The sequence below is a fragment of the Cavia porcellus genome, unplaced genomic scaffold, assembly GCF_034190915.1.
Source record: "Cavia porcellus strain 051 isolate PalLab524CR breed Dunkin Hartley unplaced genomic scaffold, mCavPor4.1 scaffold_4, whole genome shotgun sequence".
NCBI classification, from domain to species: Eukaryota; Metazoa; Chordata; class Mammalia; order Rodentia; family Caviidae; genus Cavia; species Cavia porcellus.
Genome location: NW_026947487.1, coordinates 105,306,699 through 105,332,783, shown reverse-complemented (window position 1 = coordinate 105,332,783; position 26,085 = coordinate 105,306,699). Strand labels below are relative to the sequence as shown.

The window sequence follows — 26,085 nt, the reverse complement described above, 5'->3', positions numbered from 1 at the left end:
GTTTATATTTTGGGCTTCTTATATAACGGAAACTATGTGATATTTAAGCTGAAGTATTTCACTTAAGATCTGAGTCTCAAAGGTGCATCCATTTTCCTATCCATGACCCAGGTTTGTGGTCTTTTATGGCAACGTAGTACTCCACCGTGTGTAAATACCACATTTTCTTTATCCATTCACCTTTTGATGGTTATCTAAGCTGCTTCCAAGATTTAGCTACTATCAGGTGTGGTGCTACAACCATGGGTCTGCATGTGTCATTGTAATATGATGTCTTCAACTAGTGGGGAAGATACCTAGAAGGGGGACATCTGGGTTGAATGGAATTTATATTTTCATTTTTTTGAAGAATCACCATATTGATTTCCATAGTGGTTGTAATGAAATTTAGTTTTGATATATTAGATTGAATAATGACTCTCTAAGAAACCTGTTTTAATCCCTGATACCTGTAAATACATTACCTTCTGTGTCAAAAGGGAGGTGTGATTAAGGATCTTGAGGTGAAGAGATTTCCCTGGACTATTGGTCTGGGACCAAAGTAACCACAAACATCTTACTAAAAGGGAGGCAGGAAGACCAGAGTCCGAGAAAAAAAGATGTAAGGGTCAAAGTGGAGGCCAGAGGGCAGAGAAGATGCTGCTGGGTTTGAATGCAGTGACAGGGCCATGAGAGATGTAGCCCCAGAAGCTGGGCAAGCTAAGGAAGCTGATCTCTGTCCCAGGTGTCCAAAGGACATGCAGCCTTATGGCCTCCTGACCTCTAGAATTGTTACTGCCACAGCAAAAAAGAAACTAATGTACTTGCCAATTAAAGGGTATTCTATTATTAGCTTTTAAAAGTCCAAAATTTTGAAAAGAAAAAGGATGGAAAGATACACCAAGCAGACAGCAACTAAAAGAAAGCTGATGTAGCAATGTTACTATCAGAAAGCACAAAGATTGATTAAAAGAAACAATTTATTGCTGAGTGTGGTGGCCCAGGCCTATCATCCCAGCGCTTGCGAGACTGAGGCAGGAGGATTGCTGTGAGTTTGAGGCCAGCCTGGGCTACACAGTGAGTTCAATGCCAGTTTAACAATATAAATGAGAACCTGTTTCCAAAAAAATAGAACAATATTTTATAAAAAGAAATAATATACTGATATACTAATAAAAGTCTTGAATATATATGCTCTCATAAAAATGACTGTGAGAGGCATGGAACAAAAATAAACATAAAACAAATGGAAAAATGAGAGATTTTGATAAAATTCTATCAGAATCCATCAGCCAAAGATTAGTATTGCTGTAGATGATTTGAAGACTGCAGTCAATAGCTTGATTTAAAATGAATATACAGATGGATATTATATTGTATTTAGTAATTACAGAATTTATATTTTTTAAAGTCATGAAGAATATTTATAAAAACCATCCATATTCAATATTTCCCCCAAACCAAATTCAGGACATACGTCTTAAAAACTATGTGCTCCAACTGCCACATGATTGAAAGTTATTCAGTAAAAGCTACACAAGAAAAAATGTTAAGAATTAAAATATATATTAATATTTAACTCATATTGAAGAGAAAAATCATAACAGATTTTACAATAATTATAAAGATAATATCACAAATAAAATGTGTGATGCTACATTATGCAATATGTGTGTTGCATACGGAAAATATTGATAAACTTTGACTGTACTACTTAGCTAAAATTGAAAATATATGTTTGTTCAAATGATGGTGCCTGAAAAAAGAGTGAAATAATTGTAAAGAAAGATGAAAAAATAAGATAAAAACCAGACATTGGTACCTGAACTTTCAAACAGTCAATTTCTTTTTTACAGTAGTTATACATCCACGGGCAAATGTAAGAGAAAACCCAGTGTTGTAGTCAGGGGTTGTACACAGAGAACAACTAGGATTAGAACATGAAGCTCATAATATTTTTAGAATGGTCACCGGAAGTTAACACAAGAAAATGCAGGAAATCTATCCGCAACACCAAAGACATAGATTATTTAGTCAAGAGCCTAAACCCCATGGCAATGTCCCACATGAGTCCAGATCAAAACCCAGAGCTCAGGACAATGTCTCCCACGAGTCCAACTGGAGGTCCAGAGCCCACAAGAAGGACTCACGCCAATCTCTTTTACAGATCCGTGCCGGAAAGACCCAAGGGTCAGCGGTGGAAGCCAGAAAGTCTATGCCAGCAGGATGAAGGAGCTGTGCTAGTGGGATGAGGGTTCTACACTGGAGCCCAGAAGTCACGCTCACAACCAAGACCAGGGCTGTCCTGAAAGGCACCACAGCTGTCCTCAGTGACACAGAGGCCCCCAGCTCCTCCAAGGACAAGCACAATCGGGTACGTGCCAGGAAGCAGTGTGACGAGTTCATCCTGGAGACCAAGCAGCACATGTCTTCCCCTCTGGAGCCAGGAAGCGATGCTCGATGTGAGGACCAACTCTTCTCCAGGAGAACAACAGCTCAGACATCAACTCGTAGGAGAACCACAATGCCTCCTTAACGCCTCAATCCCTGTCTCAACACCTCCCTTCTTCTCCACCTATTTATTCTGGCAACCCTCCTCAGGTGGAGCATCTACTCTCAATGCATGCTGATGTAATCCAGCTGGCGTTAAGTTGACCACCAGTTCTCAGACCATAACACCCAGTCTTCTGATATAATCCTCTGCTCCCACACACGCTCATTCTGCCCCACACCACAGTGATGCACTCGCTACAATCAGTGAACCTACCCAATGGCTACATCCTTATCACCAAAGTCTACATTTAACATTAGGGTTCAGTCTTTGTCTTGTACAGTTCTACGGGTTTTGATAAAGGTAAAATTACATGTATTAATGGAACCAGTGCTGTGCAGATTAATCTCACTGTCTTAAAAATCCTCTGTGTTCTATGCAATTCAGTCCTCTCTCCCTCATGCCCCTAGAAACTGCTGATCTTTTTGCTGACTGCATAGTAGAAATCATGCCATGTGTATCTTTTCAGATTGGCTTCTTACACTTAGTAATGTGTATTTAACTTTTTTATTTTTGTCTTTCAGCATTTTTGAACATAAGATTATACTTGAGATAATTTTATATCTACACATTTGCAAACTCAGATAAAATTTAAAAATTTTAGAAAAATTTAAATCTGACTAATTATTATGGAAAATGAATCAGTAATTAAATTCTCTTATTAATTTCTCTCACCATCAATAAACATATTATGATCCTGTGATTAAATGATTTTATCATCAAGGAATAGATTCTAACTTACATATATTACATAAAAATGTTTCCTAAAGATTAGCAAAAAAGGTAATGCGAACTCTCATTTTAAGAATATAATACTCGATATCAAAATAAAAAAGTATAATATCAAAAAATTATAAAACACTAAATACCAAGCCCTAAACGATATGATAGTGATCATATCAGCAATAAACTTGAATAATCACATATTATATCTTGTTGAATTCATCCCAGAAATTCAGGTGGTTCAGAATTGGGAAATGTATGAATTTAATTTACTGTACTAATAGATTAAAAGAAAACTTAGATAATCACCTGAACGGATATATGAAATGTAGTATATTTTAGCATATATTCATATAACAGAATAGGAATGAGAGTCAGCGCCATTTGCAGACTACGGAGGGGAGAGAACAAGCATTCACCAAGAAGCAAGCCCTCCCTGTGAGCCAGTGCCATGTGCAGGCCACCAGTGGCCAAGGACAGCCAGACCCCAGCCTCTTCTGGTGTGCAGTCTGGGAAACAAGACCAAACCCCACTCCCACTTTCTGGTAAGCTACTAGCTGATCTGGAGAAACACAGGCTGCGATGGTAGCTATTCAGGTGAAATGCACCACACACTTGCAAGGCAGGCGCATATGCTGCTGAGCTAAATCCCCAGCCCAAGATGGCAGGATATATTATGATAGCCATTTTGGATTTACTATTATCTTGTTTTGAAGTCCTTTATTTCATTCATCTTTTTTGTTATTATTGGTTCTGTTTTGTTCTGATCTGTTAGGTTTTTACTCTGTCTGGTATCTGCAGCTATTTTGAAGACAAGCAGAGGTATTATGGTAGCTATTGTTGATTTTGTATTGTCTTAAAGTCCTGTGTCACTTAACTGGTTTGTTTTGATTGATTTTATTGTTTTATTTTCCTTGGTTTTATCTTCTTTAAAATAAAAAATTTTTATAAAAGAATAGGAATGAATGAGAATTTTCTTAATATGACATAAGTATCTGCTAAAACCTGTAAAAGATATATTTAAAGTGAAACCTTTGAAACTTTTTGGCTAAAGTATGGAATAAAACAGAGACTTCTGCTTTAACTTCTATAACTCTTGCATTAAAGAGCCTACCAAACATGAATCAAGAAAAAGCAGCAAGGTATAAAGACTAGAAAAGACACTTGCAGCCAGGATTTTATAAACAATTAGAACTTATTAAGAAATGTGTGACAAGATTGAAAGACTATACAAAGGATCCATAGTGCCCTAATGCATTATTAATATTTAAGTAGAAGACTAAGCCAAAGGGTGCTGTTCACAAAAAAGAACTTGGGAGAGATGACAATGGAGTGAAGAAAATTACAAGACTTTATTATGGGACCTAAAAGGAATCTTAACAGATATTCACAGTACAGCTTCAGTGTTTGTTTTGTAGCTATGTAAATTTAGGCTACTTATCATCCTCTCTGTATCTCATCTTATTCATCAGTAAAAAAGAGAGAAAAATAAAATCCATCTAATATAGTTATTGAGGATTACGTAAAACAACACAGAAAAGGATTTAGAATAATGCCTGGTACATAATGTGTCAGCTGATACTGTCACCATTAAGCTGAGCATTTAAGATTGAGAGTAGTGACACTCAGGTGGGTAAATGTGGAGCAAACAGAAAGCTCAGAAATATGCCAGGCACAGCCTTAGATCTGGGGTGTTACAGAGGAGGTATTAAAAGCCAGCACAAAAAGGAAATGTTATTTAGTCACTGTTGGTAGAACTGAGTTTCTTTGTGGAAAAAATAGATATTACTTGTATTATATGTGAAAGATAAACTTTGCTTATTAAAGACGTGTGAGAAACAAGAGGCTAAACTCTATAAACCATTGAAATAGAAAAGGTATAGATATCTCAAGACTTATATAGAAAGCAGGCCCAAGAAAGGAAAAGGTTTACGAAGTTGACAATCAAATTAAAAACATCTTTAAAAAAGCCAAAGCCTCATTATAAAAAATGATTAGTATCCATGGCACATAAAGAATATCTGTCTCCAAATTGATAATCATAGAAAACAGAAAATTGGAGGAAATATCCCAATAAAAAGTTATGAACCTCAATAGTAAGGGAAATACAAATTAAAGCTATAGCAAGACATAATTTCATGTTACACGGACTGCCAAGAACTTAAAGGTCTGCCATCCTAGGTTTTAGCCACTGGAGAAATAGAATGAACATTCCTGGAAGGGGACCTTGATATAATCACTTTTGGAGTAGTGTGGCAAATAGCTAATGAAGTTGAAAACATAACTTTCTCTTGTCTGAAGACCCAAAAGTACCATCAAGGTATCGCCCACTCTCTACACTCCAGACTCTTGGCATTACACACAGAGAGACAAACAGTGTGTTCACCACAGTACTGCTTATAGTAACCCAGTTGTCAACTGGAAAATAAAGAAAGCTACTATTTTCAAAATCCATCAGGAACAACAACAAAAAAATAAAGAGGTATAACAACTGAGATCAGTCTCTGATTCATGTCTATTTCTTTCCATTTTCCTTTAATATCTTTTCCTTATAATTTCCTTGAACTGTTTCCTTCCACAGACATAACAGTTAAGTTTGAGGGCAGAGCTGATCTACCCATCAAAGGCTGAGAAACAACCGTTCTGAATTCCCTTTATACACAGATATTGGGGTGCAGTGTCTTAATGGGATCATCTGGGAAAAGGCCTTGGGGAATTATTTCTTGTCCCTCAGAGCTCTCTCTAGCATGAATCCCCTCCGACAGGAAGTTCCCTGGAAGTCCAAATTCTAGGCCTGTAGTGTAAGGTCAGGTGTGCAAAGATGATGGAGTGTAGGGCAGAGTCACAGTTTCCTGCAGAACAATTTAAAAAGACACTGACAATAGCCGGGTGTGGTGGCGCACACCTGTAATCCCAGCACTCGGGAGGCTCAGGCAGGAGGATCGCTGTGAGTTCGAGACCAGCCTGGGCTACAAAGTGAACCCAGGGCCAGCCTGAACTGCACAGTGAGACCCTGTCTCAAAAGAGAACAGAGAGAGAGAGAGAGAGAGAGAGAGAGAGAGAGAGAGAGAGAGAGAGAGAGAGAGAGAATGGCCACGATTTTCATTCTTTCCTAAAACAGGTGGAGTCTAGCACCAAAAATCTCACTGGGTCTGAAATGCCTGCTAGCCAGTCTGACTTTGGTTTTATCTATTTATTATTGTTCAAATAAGAGGATCACTTGGAAATTTTATATCCTGTTAAAGAGCTACCAGTGTGAAGAATTTTAACAGACATTAATGCTTGTTATACATTATGCACTGTAAGGAAGAAAGTGGTAGCCTATATGTCTTTATTTCAGATACATAATCAACGGAATCATGGTTGGTTGAAAAAGGACATCATAGGGGCTGGGGATTTAGCTCAGTGGCATAAGTGCCTCCCTTGCAAGCAGGCAGTCATGAGTTCGATCCCTGGTACCGATAAAAAGGAAAAAGCCAAAAAAAAAAAAAAAAAAAAAGAAAGAAAGAAAAGAAAAATAAAAAGGACATCGTGGAGATGACTTGCAGACGAACATCTTAGCACATCTCTGAATAAAATGTACCGCATCCTAGGCCTTTGCCCTGTTTCAGGGGCTCCTTAGCTTATTCTCCTGCTCTTTTGGCCGACTCTGCTCTTCTAGGTATGTCTTTCTTTAAGGGTCTTTTATGAAGATAAAAAACCCTTTTGCTATTTCCAAATCCATCTCCGTAGCTACTGACCAGGGGAAGCCAGGCAGTAGAGTGTGAGGGAAGGATCATGGCTTGGGGGCAGAGCCCTGGAACCAGAATCAGGTCTGCATTACTGGTTATGGCAAATTGCTTAACCTAATTCTACCCCCAGGCACTGTAACAGTATTTTTCTCATGGAATTTCACTAACGCAGTACAAGTGGCTAATAGAACTGAATAAACGTCAGCATAATTTAATGTCATAATGTCATCATTATAATTGTCAAGCTTGATGCTGGGTATTCAGGGCAGAAACTACTGTCATGTAAAGGACAGATATATAAACAAATAGATACACAAAGGGGTTCCTACTGGAGTGTGGGAACTACCCAGGGGCTGTGGGGGAGGCACTGTGAGAGCCCAGCGCTCTTCTTGCCATCATGTCCCTGTGCATGACTATCGTAAATGAACAGGAAAAATACATGCTTTAGAAGAACTGTGTTTGAATGGCACATCAGAGTTCCTGTGTCCACAGTCCAGGAATTCTAACTATTCTAAATAAACACAATGGCCTTTCTCTGCCACTGCAAAGATATCTCAGTGCCAGTCAATTCTCAAAGTGTCACTGACATCTGAACACGAGGCTTCATGCTAACTATAGCCACGGCTAATCTAGAGGCAAGGGTAAAAGGAAAAAGATTCCAGATGCCCCCAGACAAGTTCATTTGTTCTACCCAGCCAGAAAGTCCCGTGAAGAGAAGGCATCTGCCCTTCAGCTTGGCACTGAGGTCCTCAGGGCTCCGTGACCCTGCTGTGTTCTCACCCTCATTTCTGCTGCTCACCGGACCCAGGGAAATCAAACCTCTCTTCTGGGTGGAGCCTCCTATAAGCAGCGCCCACACTTTATCCACAGAGCCTTCGCATGCTGTGCTACTGTGTTCAGATAGTTTTTATCTCTCCAACCCAGAGAGGAGTTACCCTGTTGTTCCAAATAAGTCAGCTTGCTGGGAACCTTAGGGCAGGCTGCTATTCCAGGTACTCCAAAGCAAGGGAGAAACTTCCGTCCCAGGAAGTTTCTTTTGTACTCTGAATAAGGTAGGCTTTAATGAAATATATATATATATAAATATCTCTCAATATATCTAGGTATGTTACATAATCTTATTTCTTTTCTCTTTATTATTCTTTTTTTCTTTTTTCTTTTTTGTCTTTTTGAGACAGGGTCTTGCTATGCAGTTCAGGCTGGCCTTGAACTCACTTTGTAGCCCAGGCTGGTCTTGAACTCGCAACGATCCTCCTGCCTCAGCCTCCCGAGTGCTGGGATTACAGGAATGCACCATGCTTTGCTCGTTGTTTCTTAACTTACACTATAAGAATAGATTTCAGTTTAAATACATTTTTAAGGAGGATATAACATTTATTTCTGAGAAATTCAAAATGTCTTTGCTTTTAGAGTTCCCCAATGTCACTGTGAAGGTGGCTTTATTAAGTTTTATTTTGCTTGGTTTTATTCTCTTTAAAATAAAAAAAAAGAAAAGGAAAAAGGCACAGCACCTGCAGTCACAGTAGGCTTAGTAGGGAGCAGGCAGCTGTCACTTGAACCTCTTTCCTAATGCTTGATAACTTCTGTAAGAACGAATTGGAAGATGCGATACTGCACATTGAGTTGAAATTTGATAAATGATATTTCAGTTTCTTTCCACTCCAGTTTGCTTCTGAGTTAGCAATTTCTACAATGTTTTATACATATTTTCTAGGACATACAACCAAAATCCCAGCTGAAATTTGAAAGGAGTTTAATTTTCACCTCCATGAACTATAGTTGAAACTACTTTCATGCTATAATTCAATAAGTGCTGGTTTTCCAAGAGCAGATGGAGGGAAAAACACATCCTACAGTAGATCATTTATATCACATTTGGCTGTTTGGAACTGGAGCTTGCTGATTCGAGGAAACATTAAGGAAATAAAAGATGGAATTGTGAAATTGTTGTGGAAAACAAAAGGTCTCATTTTAATAAGCCAACCGGGTCATTCAATATATATATACCAGGGTGGTGGGGGGGAGAGAGACACACGGGGTGGGGGGAGAGAGATGCTTTTTGGTTTTTGCAATGCACCAAATGTTACTAATAAGTGGAATCCTGAGATACTTGACAATGACAGCAAGGGTGCCGTATATGTCTGTATGATGCCTGGGGGTACCCATGCATAGTCTCTCTGGTGCGCACCCCAATGGGTCTGGAAGGTACTAATGCTTTTCCTCTTCTGCCGTTAACTCTGCACCAGTCCAAGAAGTACCAGCTCCTAAGCAGTGCCTCATGATTTCTACTGAATGCCTCCGCGGGCTAACTGGGTGAAATGTAGTGGAAGTGTCTTCTCTACGAGCCTTTTCTCTAAGCACTATTAAACAATACTCTTTACTCAAGAGCCGAAGATGCTGGATGGAGCCAGACAGGGGCTGTGTCAGAAATTTCTGTTGAAAAGAGCAGCGACTGTCTCAAGAATGGCTTCTTGTATAAATGATAAGGAAAAGAGATAGTCAGATAACTGATGACAACAACAAATGGTTGCTAATTGGGACCAGCGACTCCTGAGTTATCACAAGTCAGCAAGAACCATAATCCTATCCTTTCTGACAGTATCTTCAGAAATATTTGAAAAATGCTAAAACTAAATCTTAGCTCCCATGAATTCAAATGTGATAATTTGGGAATAGGACTAGGGGAATCTAAAATTTAAATTTAAAGAACTACTTCTAAGACTAAAGATACTGGGCCAAGTGTGGTGGTTCACACCTGTAATCTCAGAACTTGGGAGGCCGAAGCAGGAGGATCATGATGAGTTCCAGGCCAGCTTGGACTACAAAGTGAGTTCAAGGATAGTTTGAACTACATAGTGAGACCTTGTATCAAAACTACAATAACAAGAAATAGACTGAAGATACTTAGCAAAATTTGCAAAAGCAAAATTTGTAGCCCAAAAGAGTCAATTTAGAGGAGGTGCTTCCAGTTAGAGATAGATGTAAAAAGAGTTTTTCCAGAGTCTGGTCTTCTTTGATACATCTTCCTATCATGTGATTATATGAAATATGGTTTTTTAAATCAAAATACATGCATATTTTATTTCTTTACCCAACAAAAGATTATAATAAAGAGGAGCTGAGAATGGGGTTGATGTGGTTTAACAGTTTCATTCTGCAAATCTTGCTTTCATCATGAGAGGATGGTCTATAACTTACTCACCATGCGTGCCCGAAAAAATGCAGGAATGCAGCACTGGTTAGACAGGTTGAGAATCCTGGAAGAATCCTGTAGGACATAGATGCTGCCAAAGTCAATCTGAGTGGGATGCACGAAGATAACTGGGCCTTGTCCAGTGATCTTTAAGTGACAGACCTGTGTTTTGTGCAAGAGAAAGCAGAGGACCCACTGAAAAGAGCTGGTCTTTAAAATCAATAAAAACAGAAGTGCTAGCCATCCCTTTAATAGAAATCTGGGGCATCAAAGGGTGCGCCTGGGAACTGACATCCCCTCCTACTGTGCTTCATGGTTGGAGAGACACAGTGGTGGCCACGCGGGGTCAGACTTGTGACTGAAACCCCGAATTCCTCCCCTAGAGTGGTCAGCTTCCTTGGGTTGGCCCAGAGATGTGCACTGAAGAAAAATCAAAGTGGGTCCCTGTGTCCCATGTAATGCTTAGCCTCAAGAGCACTTATGGGACGGTGCTTCTGAGTTAGACGTAGCTAGATTTGAGTCTCAGTTTTGCCACTTTAGCAGTGGTGTGACAATGCAGGGCTGCTGCATAAAGCTGTGCAGGTTGGCAACTGAAATCCACTTTGTGCTTTACTGTCTGTGAAGGTGGCCCTTTTCCATAAAGCCCTGGTTACCCTCTCATGAGTAGCTTCCATGCAGGGGAGAGGGTGTCAAGTAAGCCCAACAGAGGCTCTGGACTGGTGGCATGTTTGGGGGTTTTGCTTTATGATGCTGCTTTGTAAGTCAGGATCTATGGCATCTTATATGGAAGAGATAAAAATGAAGCCATAGTTTATTATATTCTCTAAGGAAATCAGAATCATTTCAAACAAATGTGAGTTGATAGCACCCATTTCTCCAGTAAACCAAACATCTAGAGACATACAGCCTGTTGGACAACTTCCTTAAAGATTCAGATTTATCCTTCAATTCAGCTTGAGCAGCAGAGAGATTTTCATGTATTTCTCTTACTAACCTGCAGAGAAACTATTTCTCTGAACAGCTTGGATAGGTTTATCTGGGCTATGATTACTAAGGCCAATGATGAGGGAGGAGTAAATGAAACTGATCTCATCGGCTGCATGTGATAAATTTAGTGCTATCCAAACCCAGCTTTGCACTGGAATCAACTGAGAAGCTGGATAAGACACAGATGTGCGGGTCCCAGAGAGAGGTCCTACAGGTGTGAATGTGTGTGTGTGTGCGCGTGCGCATGTGCATGTGCTTCGAATATACAAGTGAGGCTTAAGATCAACTGCTATAAAATGTGGATACTTTCTGATGTTTCCACAAATACAGTCCCTAAGTAATACCACATTTTATTTTACGGTTGCAGAGTAAAAATGTAAAACTCTGTAACTACAGACAACTGGAAGGTATGCAGATTTGGTATGTGTCTTAAAGGAAGAAGCTCAAAAGACTTGATAAGGAGCACAGCAAATTCAACTGTGGCTCTGAAAACTGGCTCTCACCAAAGGAGGGTCCTGGCTTCCGAAGACAGAGATGTAAATTGTGGCCCTGTGCTCTCCGGTGACCTGGCTCTCCAGGGCCAGTGGTATGTGCACAGTGCTGTTGGGGGGGATGACCCCGGAGGGCGAGGGGATAGAAAGCAGCACAGCCAGTGGGTCCTCACACACCTGGGGAGGGAGAGAGAGAGAGAGAAGCCAGAGAGGTAAGTGAGCGGTGTGTGGGATTGTTTTTATACCTTTTTTAAATAAAACAAAACAAAACAAAACAAAACAAAACAAAGCAAATCAGAACAGAACACTGCAAGCAACACAGGACTTCAAGGCAAGACAACAGGAAATCAACGATGGCTACTATAATGTCTCTTGTTTTCTTTGAAATAGTTAACCATACTATCACACATAATGAAATCAAATACAACACAACAGAATAAAACCAATCAAAATGGAAGAACAGAAGCATCATAGGACTTCAGAATAAGATGATAGGAAACCAACAATGGTTACCATAATACATCCTGTTATCTTCAAAAATAGCTGCCCATTCCATCAGACACAGAAAATCTAACAAAACATGACAGAACAAAATCAAACCTAACAAAATTATGAAAACAGTACAAGAGTTGAAGACAAGACAATAAGAAATGAACAGTGATTCCCACCTTCCCCTCCTACGTGTTTCCTCTCATATCATTTTCATTAATATCTATTGTGTTTTTTGGATCTCACTAACTCCTTCAGTTTTTATGCCAGGCAGATAACTCAGTGTTCACGCATATGAGTTCAAACTGTTTCTCCCATAAACATGATCTCCAGTTGCATCCATTTACCTACAAGAGCCTCAAGATTATCCTACTTTAAAGCTGAGGAGCTTTGCATTGTGTGATAATATTGTATCTTTCTTATCTATTCTGTGGCTGATGGGCAAGTTACCCTCGCTTTTTTCTGGTCTCCTGTCATGTGGAACAGTTGTTTTCTCTCCTTTCGATTTTCAGTCTATGAATTTCCTTTCGAGTTAAATGCATTTCTTGTATACAGTATATTAATGGATCTTGTTTCTTGATCCACTTCCTTATGTTTATTTTTATTGGTGATTTGAGACCACCTACACTGATGGTTACAAGCGGCATGCATTGGTTCATCTTTGCCCTGCTATCCTCCTGTTGTTGGCCCTCCATTTTTCCCCTTCATTCAGCTGCCTGTCTTATTTGGTGGTCCTCCTCTGATGCTGTTCCTGAAACCATGGTCATCTTGATCTCTCTTGAGAATATCCTTCAGTTTTTTTTTATAGGGTTGGTTTGGTGGTTATGAATTCCTTCAGTTGTTCTTTATCATGGAAGTATCTCATTTTTTCGATCAATTTTTGAAAGGATTTTGCAGGATACATTAACCTGTGTTGAAAGTTGCTTTCTTTCAGGATTTGAAACACTTCACTCCAAACTCTTCTTGACTTGATGGTTTGTGTTGACAAGTCTGCCGTGATTCTGATGGGTTTTCCATTATAGGTGATCTGCTTCTTTTCTCTTACAGCGTTTAATATTCTATTCTTGTGCTGAATTTCTGGGATCTTGATTATTGTAGTCTGGGTGTAGATTTATTTTGATTATGGCTAATTGGAGTTCTATATGCCTCATTTAACTGTATGCCAGGTCCTTTCCCCATCTTTGGGAAATTTTTTTGCTATTACTTCTGTAAATAGTCTTATTTTATTTGTGTTAACCTCTGCTTCTTTGCTGACACCTATCATTCTAAAATAATTTTTCTTTTTGTCATCTTGCAGCCATTGAATTATTCCTAATTCCTTGTTATTTTAAAGAGATTTTCCTTTCATAATTGCTAGATGCCACTGTCTTCAAGGTCTGAAAGTCTGTCTTTATTCTTTCCAATGGTTTTGCCAGCTTTTGATGGAGTTTTTAATTTCCTGGATATCTTTGAATCTGTTTCATGCGTTGTAATTCCTTTCTATATTGTACATTCAAGGTTTCCATGATTTTCCTATTCTCCTCTTTTTTTATTTATGTCTTCTTTAGATATGCTCAGCAATTGTGGTTGTGATTTCTTCTTTTACCTGAGACATTATTTCTGATCTGATGACTTTTACAGTCTCATGAAGCTGTTTCTTTACTTCAGTTGCTGTCCTCTCAGAGATTTCAGGGTGTGATTTCCATTTTCTTCCGTGACTGTATTTCTCGGACTTCTTCTGTGTGGGCTGGAGGTCTGAGATTGCCTTTTGCTCCTTCATTTTGACATTCTCCTGGGTTCCTTCCAAAAAGCCAGTTGTGGTGTCCCAGGCACTTCCCCTGTTGGCTGCCCCTCAGTGGTGTAGGGGAATGGGATTGACATCTGGGTGTCTCTGACCCCAGGTTCCCAGGGAGGTAGCAGGGCATGGGGCAGGCTTTTCCAGACCTGTGCAGCTATATTTGGGCTTCCCCAATGGCCAGGGGTGTGTGGTGGTGTAGCTGCTTCTTCTCTCAGCCTGTGTGTCTACACTGGGACTTCCCCAATAGTGGCAGGCATGCAAGGGTGTCTTTGTTTGATTCTTCCACTGGGCTCTGGCTGCCCTACAGAAGCACGGGTCTCTAATGGTGGCCTACAGGTGCACAGGGCTTATCTGGCTGCATCTCCTTGCTTGTGCTGCTTGCCTGAAGGAAGCGAGCTTTCCAATAAGCCTATCATTTTGAAAAAGGTGTTATTCTGAGTCCATGGCGGATCTTTTTTTTTTTTTTTTTTTATTTAAGAGGAAAAAGAGAAAAACACAAAACAAAACAAAGCAGTGTAAGGTTACACATAATACATAACTACAAAAAAAAACATAACAGTAAGAAATCACCTGTTAATAGATTACATAATATCATCTTGGAAATAGTTGCTCCAATCACAGTATCAAAGAATACAAAGTAGACATTCAAACGGAGAGACTGCAAACAGCTGTGTTCAATGATCCAAAAACATTAATATAGTCAGCTATTTAACATCCCTAAACACACTTGTTGTTATATCCGTTAGAGCTCTTTTTTTTTTCCCCTCCCTCTCTTTTTTATAAGAAAATTTATACATTTTGGATTTTATTACTCCTCAGTTCTCATTACTCTCTTGGGGGGGAGAGAATAAAGTCAAATATGGCAAAACAAAGCTGTAAGTCCAAACCAAGGATAGACATAGCACATGATGTAGAACAGAGTACAAGGTCATCAACAATGGTTATCAACATTGTCTCTTGTTTCCTTAAAAGGAATTGTCCATCTCATTAGATATTATAAAGCCGGACAAAACAGTGGAGAACAAGACCAATAAAACTTAGGCATTGTGAACATTACAGGACTTCCAAAGGAGACAATAGTCAAACCAGAATGGGCATCTTTGTGAATCTTATTGCCTTCAAATTAGTTGCCTATACCTTCAAACTTGCTACTATCGCACAGAATGGAACAGAGTCTAATCAGTCAAAACAAGATCTTGGGAGTATTACAGGACTTCAAAACAAGTTAATAGGAGATCAAAAAGAGTTACTACTATATATCCTAATTTTTTAAGTTTTTCCCTTAATTAAAATAAACATAAGAAATAGCTAAATAATTTTTTTAAAAGAATAGTAGTTACCATAGTGTCTGTCTTTTTCCTTAAAATATTTGGATAAAACTTCATATACTATAGCTTCAAATATTTCCATATCAAAAAGCCCAGAGTAAAGCCTTTCTAATTAATAAGTGAAAATTTTATAAGGCTTCAAGGCCACATAATGGGGAATCATGATTATCACATATTTTTATATATTTGAATCATTACTTACATTAGGGAAACTATTCGGTATTCATACATGCGAGATTGATTTATTTCACTTATGAGTATGGTCTCAAGCTGCGCCCATTTATTGATAAATATCTCAATGCGATCCTTCTTTATAGCTGAATAATACTCCATTGTATAGAAATACCACAACTTTTTTATCCATTCCTCAGTTGATGGACACTTGGGTTGTTTCCAAGATCTGGCGATTACAAATTGTGCTGCTATAAACATAGGTGCACATATATCCCTGTGGTATGATGCTTTCAGTTCTTCTGGGAATATGCCTAGAAGTGGAATAGCTGGAATAAATGGGATTTCCAATCCCAACTTTTTGAGAAACCTCCAGACAGATCTCCACAAAGGCTGTACCAGTCTACACTCCCACCAACAGTGCAGGAGAGTTCCTTTTTCCCCACCGCCTCTCCAGCATTTGTTGTTGTTGGTTTTCTTGATCCTGGCCATTCTTTCAGGAGTGAGATGGTATCTCAGTGTGGTTTTAATTTGCATTTCTCTAATGACCAATGATGATGAGCATTTTTTCATGTATTTATTTGCCATTTGCATTTCTTCATCTGAGAATTGCGTATTCATCTCAGATGCCCATTTACTAAATTAAAATCTAAATGGGTCAAAGATCTGAATATTAAAACAGAAACGCTAAATCTATTGGAAGACAAATTGGGTAGAAACCTTGGAGACATAGGAGTAGGTAGAGAATTCATGAATAGGACTCAAACTGCACGGGAAATACTTCCCAGAATCAATAACTGGGACCACTTCTTATTAAAAAGTTTTTGCATGTCAAAAGAAATCTCCAGCATAGTGAAAAGAAAACCCACAAACTGGGAAAAGATTTTAGTGAACTCTCTCTCAGACAAGGGACTCTTGTCTAAAACATATAAAGAATTAAAAAAACTCAGACCTTCAAAATTCAAAGATCCAATCCATGGCGGATCTTTAGAATGTGTCATTGACCAGGCAAGGCACTGGGGATGAGCACCTCAATTCAGACAAAAAGAATACAACATGAAAATATTACATCTTGATCATCTTGATAACTGAGTGTTCAGTTCCCTCTTAAATTTTCTTCTCAAAACAAGTGTCTTACCCTATTTTCATCTCTAAGATACAGAAATTGCTTCACTTGACCCTAATTTCCTTTTCTTACAGAAGAGTTCTTTGAGTATTAAGAGTAGCTCTCCCTCTCTAAATCCCCTCTCTGCTCCAGGTCAAACACCTGACTCAGCCCCTCTCATGACTTGAACCTGTAGATGACCTGAATCCCATTTTTGTCACTCCCAAGGCAGTGCAGTTTTCAAATTCCCATTAAAAAGTACAATGACAGGATCCAAAGACAAAATTTTGGCTATGTTTTGACCTATGTCTGCTTATCTCTTCCTTGAGCTGTGATTTTCTGACGCAGTCGAAACCTGCATAGGACTTGTGACCTCTGTACTGTTCTTTTAACTCATGTTGAATGTGAAGCCAAGTAACCCCCTCATTTACTTTTCACATGGGTTTATATTATTGTACTCATACAACCGAAATTTAGACTCAGATACATGCTTAGTAGCTTTCATTAGCCACCTTCCATTAGTTTAGACTGTAGAGAACTTTGAATCTTTTATGTGTACATGGACTGCTTAGTTTCCTACCTAGCCAGGTGTAGCAGCACGTGGAGACACACATTACATTAGAACACTAACACACAATCCCTCTATTCTCTTCTTGTATTATCTCTAGCCTTCTAGACAAAAAGTTCATTTATAAACATTGCATTGCTACATATTGGTGATGCTGATCAAATCACAGCCATGGGCAAAATTAAAACTCATAGCTTATTTCCTGGGCTTGGTTAATTCCCAGGCAATTATCTGCAGGTGCACGTCTGTATGTTGGCTTAATTGACACTTTTCCTTCTTTATCAAGGGCAATTTCTCTGGGAAATGAACAACTGTTTATACCTGCAGCTGCTTACTCATGCAGATGGTAACCCAGCTGTGGCTTTATAACCTTATCCCTAGCTTATGTGAGATTTAAAAATCAGAATGGCATAAGGTCATGTGTTTAGGAATATGGCTCTTCAGAAGGATGTCATCTCCTCAGGAGGGCCTCCAACGGAAGAAAAACCAGCACTGGGTAAAGTAACTCACCGGAGGTAGCACCTCATAGCATCCTGGGAGAGCATCGTGGTTGACAAGCTGGATAGTTTTCTCATATGGGTATTTCAGGAAGCAGAGCCCGAAGTCCACCTCTGTCTTCACTAGTTGGATGGTCGGTACAACACACCTGTTCAAAGGAGCCCATTAAATAATTCAAAATAGAGAGTTTGTTTACATATAGAGAATGCAGTCTGAAATGTATTTGTCACTGTCACATTGCAGTTTTTCTCTAATACCTACATTAATCACTTTCAGATCTTCTGTCATCTCTCTCTCTTAGCCCCCCGTCAACCATTTTTTAATTAAAAAAAAGCCTAGAAGAAGAACTCCACAAACAGCTATCTTTTGTGGGTAATGACTAACATCTGCACTGTTTCTCAGCTCAGCCTTCTTTTGACATAGGGCCCCATGGTGCAAGTTCCTTAGGGTAGTGGGTCTGTTTCCATGTCAAACAGGGCCGATGCCACCAGCATGGGGTCCTAACTAGCTGTGACACTTTGGACAAGTCAGAAAGTCCCCCGGGACTAGCAGCAGCTCCCATCATCTAAATAATGGTAATAATTCTAGTTCCTATGCAGACCAGCTGTCTTGGATGAGTAGGTTCTGGCAGCTGTTCATCCCAGAACTGGCACCACGACAGCATTTCCAATGTGGAGGGCTGGGGAGAGGGAGGGACAGTCGTGTGTACTGGGAGAGGAGTTGAAGCCCTGTATTTGCAGTTGGTCTGTTATTAGGTGACCTGGGTTTTATTTTGTGTCTGTAGCTCCCAGAGTCTCACCTACCCTATGTCGCTGTTGCAACATATAGGACAAGGATGGAGATTACTGGCTTTTGAATTAGACAGACCCAGGTACAATCCTGACCTTATTAAGTGTCACTTGTGGTACCCTGAGCCAGCCACTTTCTCTCGTGGAGTCCCCCTTCTCTCACAGGTAAAATGAAGGTCCTTGGCATGGACACTGGCATTGCCAATGCTTCTTAGGGGGATCCAGGGAAAAATGGGAGTAGAGTACACAGTCTAGCGCCATGTGAGTGCTCAGTGAGAGGAGGTGACCTGTGGTGAGGGCATGGGAGGCTGTCACTGCTGGCTTCCTGACAGAGTCCCTTTAGGTTGCAAGTTGCAAAAGCAACACTTCTGGTGAGAGTGAGCATCTCCTGCAGGTTACACTGAAAGTCCGGACATGAAAGGGCCCAACGCGTGTGACTGAGCATGAGATAATGTTCATTTTTAGCTAGAATGGAAGCTGTAGGTTGGCCAATGACTTTTAATCCTTTGCTGCCTGAGACATTGTGGCTGGAAGGGTTATAATATTTCACCAGGGCCGCAGAGCTTACATTAGTAGTAAACTCATAGCTTCTTTAGCCCACATGTTTTAAATTCAGTATTTCTTATTGATAGCTGCAGGGCACAGGTGCACAAAAGTATCAGAATAGAGATGTACAGAAAAGACACAGAAGACCAGTCTATAAGGCAAAGTTGGATATAGAAATTCTAAGATTACTGTTTTGCTGAATTTAATCACAAAAGTAATTTAAGTTTTGAAGGAATATTAAATACATGAAGGCAACACAGTGGGTTCTTTAGGTTTGTTATTTGCTGTCAGCTACACTCATAACACATGAAATGATGTGTTATTTTGTCACTATTGACCATCCCATCTTCACCCTCTTTAAGATTCATGTGAGACTTGAATGCTAAACACTGATGGATTAGCACGGTTAGTTTTACTGTGGTATTTTATCTCTTTTCTATATCTAGCATTTTCATTCACATGCTTTAAAGTCCCAGTTCTGGGCATCATTTGCTTTGGGGAGAGAGTGGCCCCATGATTTTATTTAGGATCATATCATCATTAGTAGGTGACACCATCTCCCTCATTGCCACTTCCCCTGGGAAGGTGGTAACTGGCCAGGGACATCTGGTCAACCAACGGCAGAGGCAGGATTTTGTTCTGACTGCAGAGCCCATTGCTGTACCTCTAAAACAGAGAAGCTGGTGATGGTTCTGAGGCATTTATATCACAGGAGATAAGCCTCATTTAGGAGGTCACTCACAGCCTCCAATTCAAGTCAGAGTAACAGTGTCCTGGAGCAGGGACATGTTAGCTACACGGATCTTCCACAGTAGGACCAAGCGCAGTGCCTTTCTGCTGCATGACTCTGCAGTTCTGTACTGAAAGATGAAAATAAAAAACCCAGCAACTCATCAGTTCCTCCAGCTAACACCTTTTTGTTTCAGACTCTGAAAGTCAGACCCATAGGCAGCACTGTTTCGGCTGCAAAACACACAGTGCTTTTGTGTCTCTCCAAAAGTGCTTTGCAAACTTCTGTTATTCGAAAGCTTTGTGCTTTTGAAATACAGATTCTGTTTCCTTTTCCAGGAAGACAGAATAAATCCAGTGTTTACTGGTCGACAGCCCAGTCCTGGGCTCATCGGAACTCTGCAAGAGAGGAAGCAGGTAAGTGATACCTGGCTGTGATTAAGAGAGCCAACACCTCTTCCCCAACGCCCTCCACGTCCACAACCAGTGCCAGCTCGTATTTCTGCACAGTGTTGGAGCATAAAGTCACCTGGAAAGGAAAAGGGAGAAATTGCTGTTCTAAAAGGCCACCGCTCTCTCTCCACAGGGGAGAGAGTGGCCAGGTGCTTTATGTATGTCTGACATTGTACATGTTTCAGTTGAGTAAGTTACATTGTAGGGTCAGGGCCTGCTGAGTGGTTCCAAAGGCCAGGTTAGAAACCAAGAGGTTTTTGTACAGTTTTCTCATTTCTGAGGTGGTTTTATCAAAGAAGTGACTCACCTACCCAAGGCGACAGGGGATGACCACGAAGGATGAGCAATATATAAAAACTTTGAAACTGTTCCTTATACCACTAGATTATTTAAATTATAAAAATTCAACGTACTAAAAACATTACAATAAAATTTCTCTTATATCAAAATAAATGAAAATAACCCTGTTAGTTCCAGAAAAAGGCATAAAAAATTAATCTTTTTTTTAAAACAAAATTATGAGAGTGGAAAACAGAATGCCCCAAAGAAAGGTCCATCAAGGACAATATCTGACCGAAACAGTTTACCTAATGTTTTTATTTGCTGTTTTGAAGCTTTATATTTAGGCTTTGAAAGCCTTGATACAACTTTTAATTGCCTTAAAATGATTTGTACTGGAAGAAATACTTGTAAGTAGAAAAGAGCTTCTGGCATGGGTTAAGGCTTTTCCATCTATAAATTATGTATCAAGTACTAATTAAAACTTTTTTTTGGTTGCAAAGGGAATCACTGGATGCAAATTTGAGTCCACACAGACCTGGCTGAAGTGCAGACCAGGGAGGAAACTGAAGCTTGAAAAAAGCTTTTATAAATATAAAGGAAAAAGACAGTGAAGGTGAAGTCAGTGACTTGGAAAGACACCTCGTTGGATTTGGCAAAAAGCAGAGGACCTGGCAAGGCTGTAGCTCTTTATTTATGTAGCTGAGCTGTGGTTAGAAGGAAAGAGGAGAAGTTGTTTTGGCAGAAGATTGCCAGAGAGATACTGTAGTACGTCTTTTAAAATCTTCCTGCATTATCTGGGAGAAGCAAAAGGCAAGATAGGAAACATGATGGCTGAGCATCATTAAGTAAAAAAGGGAAAATCCATGGCAAGCAGCACTTCCCATCGGGAAAGGCACAGTTCGCAATCCTGGGATGTAACGATACATGATATTCCAAACTTCACTGGACTTGTGGAGAACCCTTCCTTGGGGGAGATGAAAATGCTCAGAAAGTGAGACAGTAAGAAACATTTAAAGCAAACGTGGGGAATAACATGGTAGGTAGGCTAAATATTCGATGGTAGTGACTAGAGAGAAAATGACCAACTTTACCTGTGAAACCTTGTTGTTTCTCCTTCCCCGAAAGCATAAAATCATTCAGCATACTAGCCTTCCATATTGCTAGACCTCATTGCATGGAGAAGCAAAAAAAGCATGGGAAGATAGCTAAAACCCTTTTCAGTTATCTGTGAAGAAGTTTGCTGGTGACACCAGGAGGTCATAACCAAGGCACTAGATTGTCCCGATTTTAGCCCAAGCACAGGAGTGGGGTGGGGCTGCACGGGCAGCTTCCTCACTGCCGTTTCCCAGAGGGTAAGAACAGAACACTGATAGAAACACTGCAGCCACACACAGTGTGATGCCCAGACTGGTGCTGCAAATCTGAAAAAGCTGGGTGTCATCTTTGGCATCAATCTGGATATTTATTGATTATAAAGGATCCAATATTAAGGAAAGAAGAATCTAATTCTCAGTGTTCTACTTCTACTGTTTTCTGTTGGTACTGATGTGTGGCCTATCTGTAGAGAGCAGTGGTTTCACCAGACACAGCATAGAAGCCACTGTTCTAGCAAAGGCAATGCATCTGGTTTAACGGAAATCCACTGGGACCTACATCATTTTTTTTTTTCCACAAAATGTATCTGTGTCTGGTTTCCTTTGTTGTCAGAGTTATTTCCCATAGACCCGCTTCCCCATGTGACCTGACAAGCATCCCTTCCACCGCCACTGGGCAGAGAGAGAGAATCCCAAGTGAGGTCTCTTGGAGTTTGGCTGCTGGGTTGTGAGTGCTGGAAGGCTATGTACTGTACCTCACCTTGATAGCAGCAAATCCCTGGGGGCGAATGGTGCCACAGGTGGGGGTGATGGTGAATTCTTTTGGTTTCACTGTGTGTATTTCTTCACTGGTCCCAGGCAGTCTCTTGTTTGAAGCCTGCTCACAACTTGGGGTACTTTTCAAGTCATTGCCGTCCCTAGGGATGCGCAGTTTGAAGGTCATGGGGACCAAAGATGTGTTATTGAGGGAACACATCAAAGTATGAGGAAATCCTGGGAAACAAAATACGAGGTGAGAAATAAATGCCCCCCATAGCCTCCCTTAGCCATCAACCTCCTGTCCAGCCTCGTTAATGTTTTATACAGCTCATCACTACTTAACACCAGATGGCCTTAGATATTGTTTTCAAGCATACAAGCAGTCAGTCAATGAATATCTGTAATGCATTTAACATGTACTAGGATAAACTGTAGATATAAGACAATCCCCTTGATTGCTACCTAGGCCTTTCCAAAGAAACAGTCTTTATTAGTAGTGTATTAAGTCATCTCAAAGAAATATATTTTTATACATTACACAAGTAAAACACTTCTTTTTTTTTTTTAACCTCTTTATGCTCCAGGGCCTTTCTACTGAGCTACATCCCAGCCCTTTTTTTATTTTTTGAGACATGGTCTCACTATGTCACTAAGTTGTCCAAGATGGGTTCAATCCTGGTGATTCTCCTTCCTCAGCAACCCCAGAGTCCTGGGATTATATGTGTGTGTCATGCTACCCATCTCATGCTTGCTCTTTTTATTTGCCAATGTGAGAAAGGAGAAGCCAGTATGGTTTGCTGCAGTGTAACCCAGAGAATGCCAAGATATGATAAAATTAGTTCTGGATGTGAGACTCATGAGCTCTGTGTTGATGACATAATCTTGAGCTCAGTGAACTGCTTCAGAGCCAGCCAGATATCAATACCAACTTTCTCTATCTCTCAGACAAAGCTGCTTTGTCATGTTATAACCAGCCTTCTTGTGTTTGGCCTGGAGAGACTTGTGCTCTTTTCTTTAGAAATGCGAATCTTCCTTGCCAGGAAAGAAATACACTGGGGTCTGATTTTGGAACCCCTAAGTGGTTACTGTATCTGTAGCCACTTCCAGAATAAAAATTATCTATAACCATAAGATAACACAAGTGCTTGTTTCTACGAGATGCCAATCCTCTCTTCTTCCTTGAATCCTGCTGTGATAATATATAGCTGGTCTTTTGAAGAATCTTCTCTTGAAGAGTTATTCTTGATATTCCAGAGGAACTGCTAAAAAGTCAGTTTTTTAATCATGTAATTGCCTTATTTCATTTTCCTGAACTTGGATGACAATGGCTCTTGAAATCGTAGATGCCTTACGTTATTTTACCTGATCACTTATAGGTTAAATTTTCTACCAAAATAGGGCATATTACAAAAAGTGGATGTCCAAAACCATTGCTAAGACTACTTCCTTGAAGACACAAGTTTTTCACTAGAATAAAACCATTTATAATTTAGCTAGAACAATTCCTTATATTACTATCCCTATATTTCATATTGCTTGTCAAGAAGCCTTTGGGAAGGGGATATTAGTAAAAGATTGAGTGGCAATTAATGTGAATGTGACTCCTGGTTGTACTGTTCTATTGTGAATGCGTTTTATGTTACAGACCTCTACTTAGCACCCTTCACTTAGTATCTATTAGATGAAAGGTCAATATTTACTTGCCTTTTCTTGGAATAATTAACAACATGACTTGGCAGAATGTTCAAGGATTCACAGAGGTAACTCATACTTCTCCCAGTACTTACATAATGAATGAAAGAACAACATTCTCAGAAGAGTCAATGCTCATTCAATATGCATATTTTTACCTTGTCTAAAAAGCCCCTAAGAATTCTTGAAGAAATTAGTGCCTGAAGATCATTAAGCTACAAGCAAAAATATTTATAATTCTTTAAAAAGATGGCACATCATTTGGAATATGACCACTCTCCTCAGGATCAACCCCTATATAACCACAGTGTTAAGCTGATTAAGTAACATGTAAGACCAAAAATTAAATTACAATGGAGACACTGTTGGGTGATCCATTGGATAGTTCAGGTAATGGATTCTTAATTTTTCTAGCAAAATAAAGTCTCCATAAAGTAAAGGGAGCTGTGTGGGCAGATCATTATGCAAAATCAGAAGGCTCTTTTGTAGTTAATAATGGAAATAATTCAGAATATGGGTGATGAGCAAACACACACTGTACGTACAATCCATTGTGGAGATAAAATTCAGATTCATATTTCAAAAACAAACATTGCCTGCCATGGGGATCTTTGGTTCACTCCCATGGTCTCAGGTATTACAACTATGCCCCCAAATCTAAGATATTTGACAAAACATTATACCACAGATCCCAGCAAAGAAGAGACAAGATGGTTTCCGAAGAAGAATCAACAGGAAGCCTTCTCGTTTGTAGCTAGCCAGTGGCTGGTTCCTACCTCACATCCTCCTGTCATAGCTAGGAAAACTATGCACATAGATGATGCCCAAATCCCATAGTTCAGAATATATGCTTGTAATTATCTGCTTGACAATTAGGTGAGCTTGAACTTCCCTGTACAGAAAGATCACTGCCACAACTCTGACCGGGAAGCTATAGACCATAAACTTCCTACCTGGGGATATCACCCCGCGCTAGAAGAGTTATAAAGAATCTCAGAATATGTTAACCTTTTGATCAAGAACTTCATAATTCATGATCTCTGGGTAATGCAGGGCACAAAAGTAGTATTATGGATTTTAAATTAGCCAAGATCTCTGAGGCTGTTGGAGTTCTTTCGTAAAGAGTTTTGCGTTTAGTCCTGATGTCTATCAGATCAGCTTAGCTCCCTCTGGAATTTAGTCTATGTGCTTTATAAAGTATTAACTAAAAGATCCATGTGGTTACAATTTTTCATCAATCTGAGTCAATTTTGTTTCATGCAGACATGATTAAATATTGTCAAAAATTAACTCATCTTTAAGTTCAAAAAGCCTTCTCTAAAAGCTCACCCTCAGAATCTCTCCCCTCTTTCAGCCTGAAGAAAGACTACTTTGAAAAGTACATCAATAAATGTCTTTAGAGCTTTGTAATAACAGACCCTGAAGTTCAAATTGAGATGGACCTTTGAGTAAAAAGATGCTCATAGAAGCTCAATTCTTAGCATAGAATTCTAGGCCAACAATTATTTTCTCACAATTAATTTTAAAAGTGCATTTTAGTATCTTTTGCTACCATTGCTACCATAGATGACTGCTATCAAAACTATTCTTTTGTATATAATTTTTCTCTCTAGTAGCTTTCAAGGCCTTCTCCTTAGCTTCAGTGTTCTTATGTTTCACTATGACATTTCTATGTTTGGAATTACTTTATCTGACTGTGTACTGTAATGACAAATATTTTGCTTTAGATGAAAATTTTCAGCCACCATCTTTCCAAATATTGATTTATTTTTAGCTATTTTCATTGTCTTCTCCTAAAATTACTTCATTAGGTTAACATTAGAACTTTTAAATGAATCTATTTTTTCATTTCTCCTATTGAATTTTTTATATATTTTAGATAGATTCTAGATTTCTCAGTACTAGTAAATTGTTAATAGGTAAGTTTTATGCCTCACTGCTAAAGTTTTGTGTGCTCAGTGTGACAAGTGGAGGTTGGAAGAGTCTCACAATCCAATGATTTGAGTTGTTTTAATTCCTTCATACCTATACAACGCTCCAGTCTCAGCTACAGCACACCACACAGATCCTTTGGTTCATCTACTTTACACGTAAGTCTCTAGTCTCATGCTGGCTTCCAATCTGTGTGGGATGGCGGGGTAGGCGATGGGA

General features: G+C 39.5%; 1 protein-coding gene across 1 annotated transcript in view; it reads right to left on the bottom strand.

Moving 5' to 3' along the window:
• The window catches only part of Hydin (HYDIN axonemal central pair apparatus protein), a 411,964-nt gene that overhangs the window by 213,532 nt on the left and 172,347 nt on the right, over positions 1–26,085 (bottom strand). The window contains exons 14-18 of the mRNA XM_023565963.2: positions 22,244–22,476; positions 20,083–20,183; positions 17,604–17,739; positions 11,668–11,832; positions 10,187–10,339 (exon numbers count right to left, since the gene is read on the bottom strand). Of these exons, the coding sequence (XP_023421731.2) occupies positions 10,187–10,339; positions 11,668–11,832; positions 17,604–17,739; positions 20,083–20,183; positions 22,244–22,476 (788 nt within the window). The remainder of the gene's footprint in view (positions 1–10,186; positions 10,340–11,667; positions 11,833–17,603; positions 17,740–20,082; positions 20,184–22,243; positions 22,477–26,085) is intronic.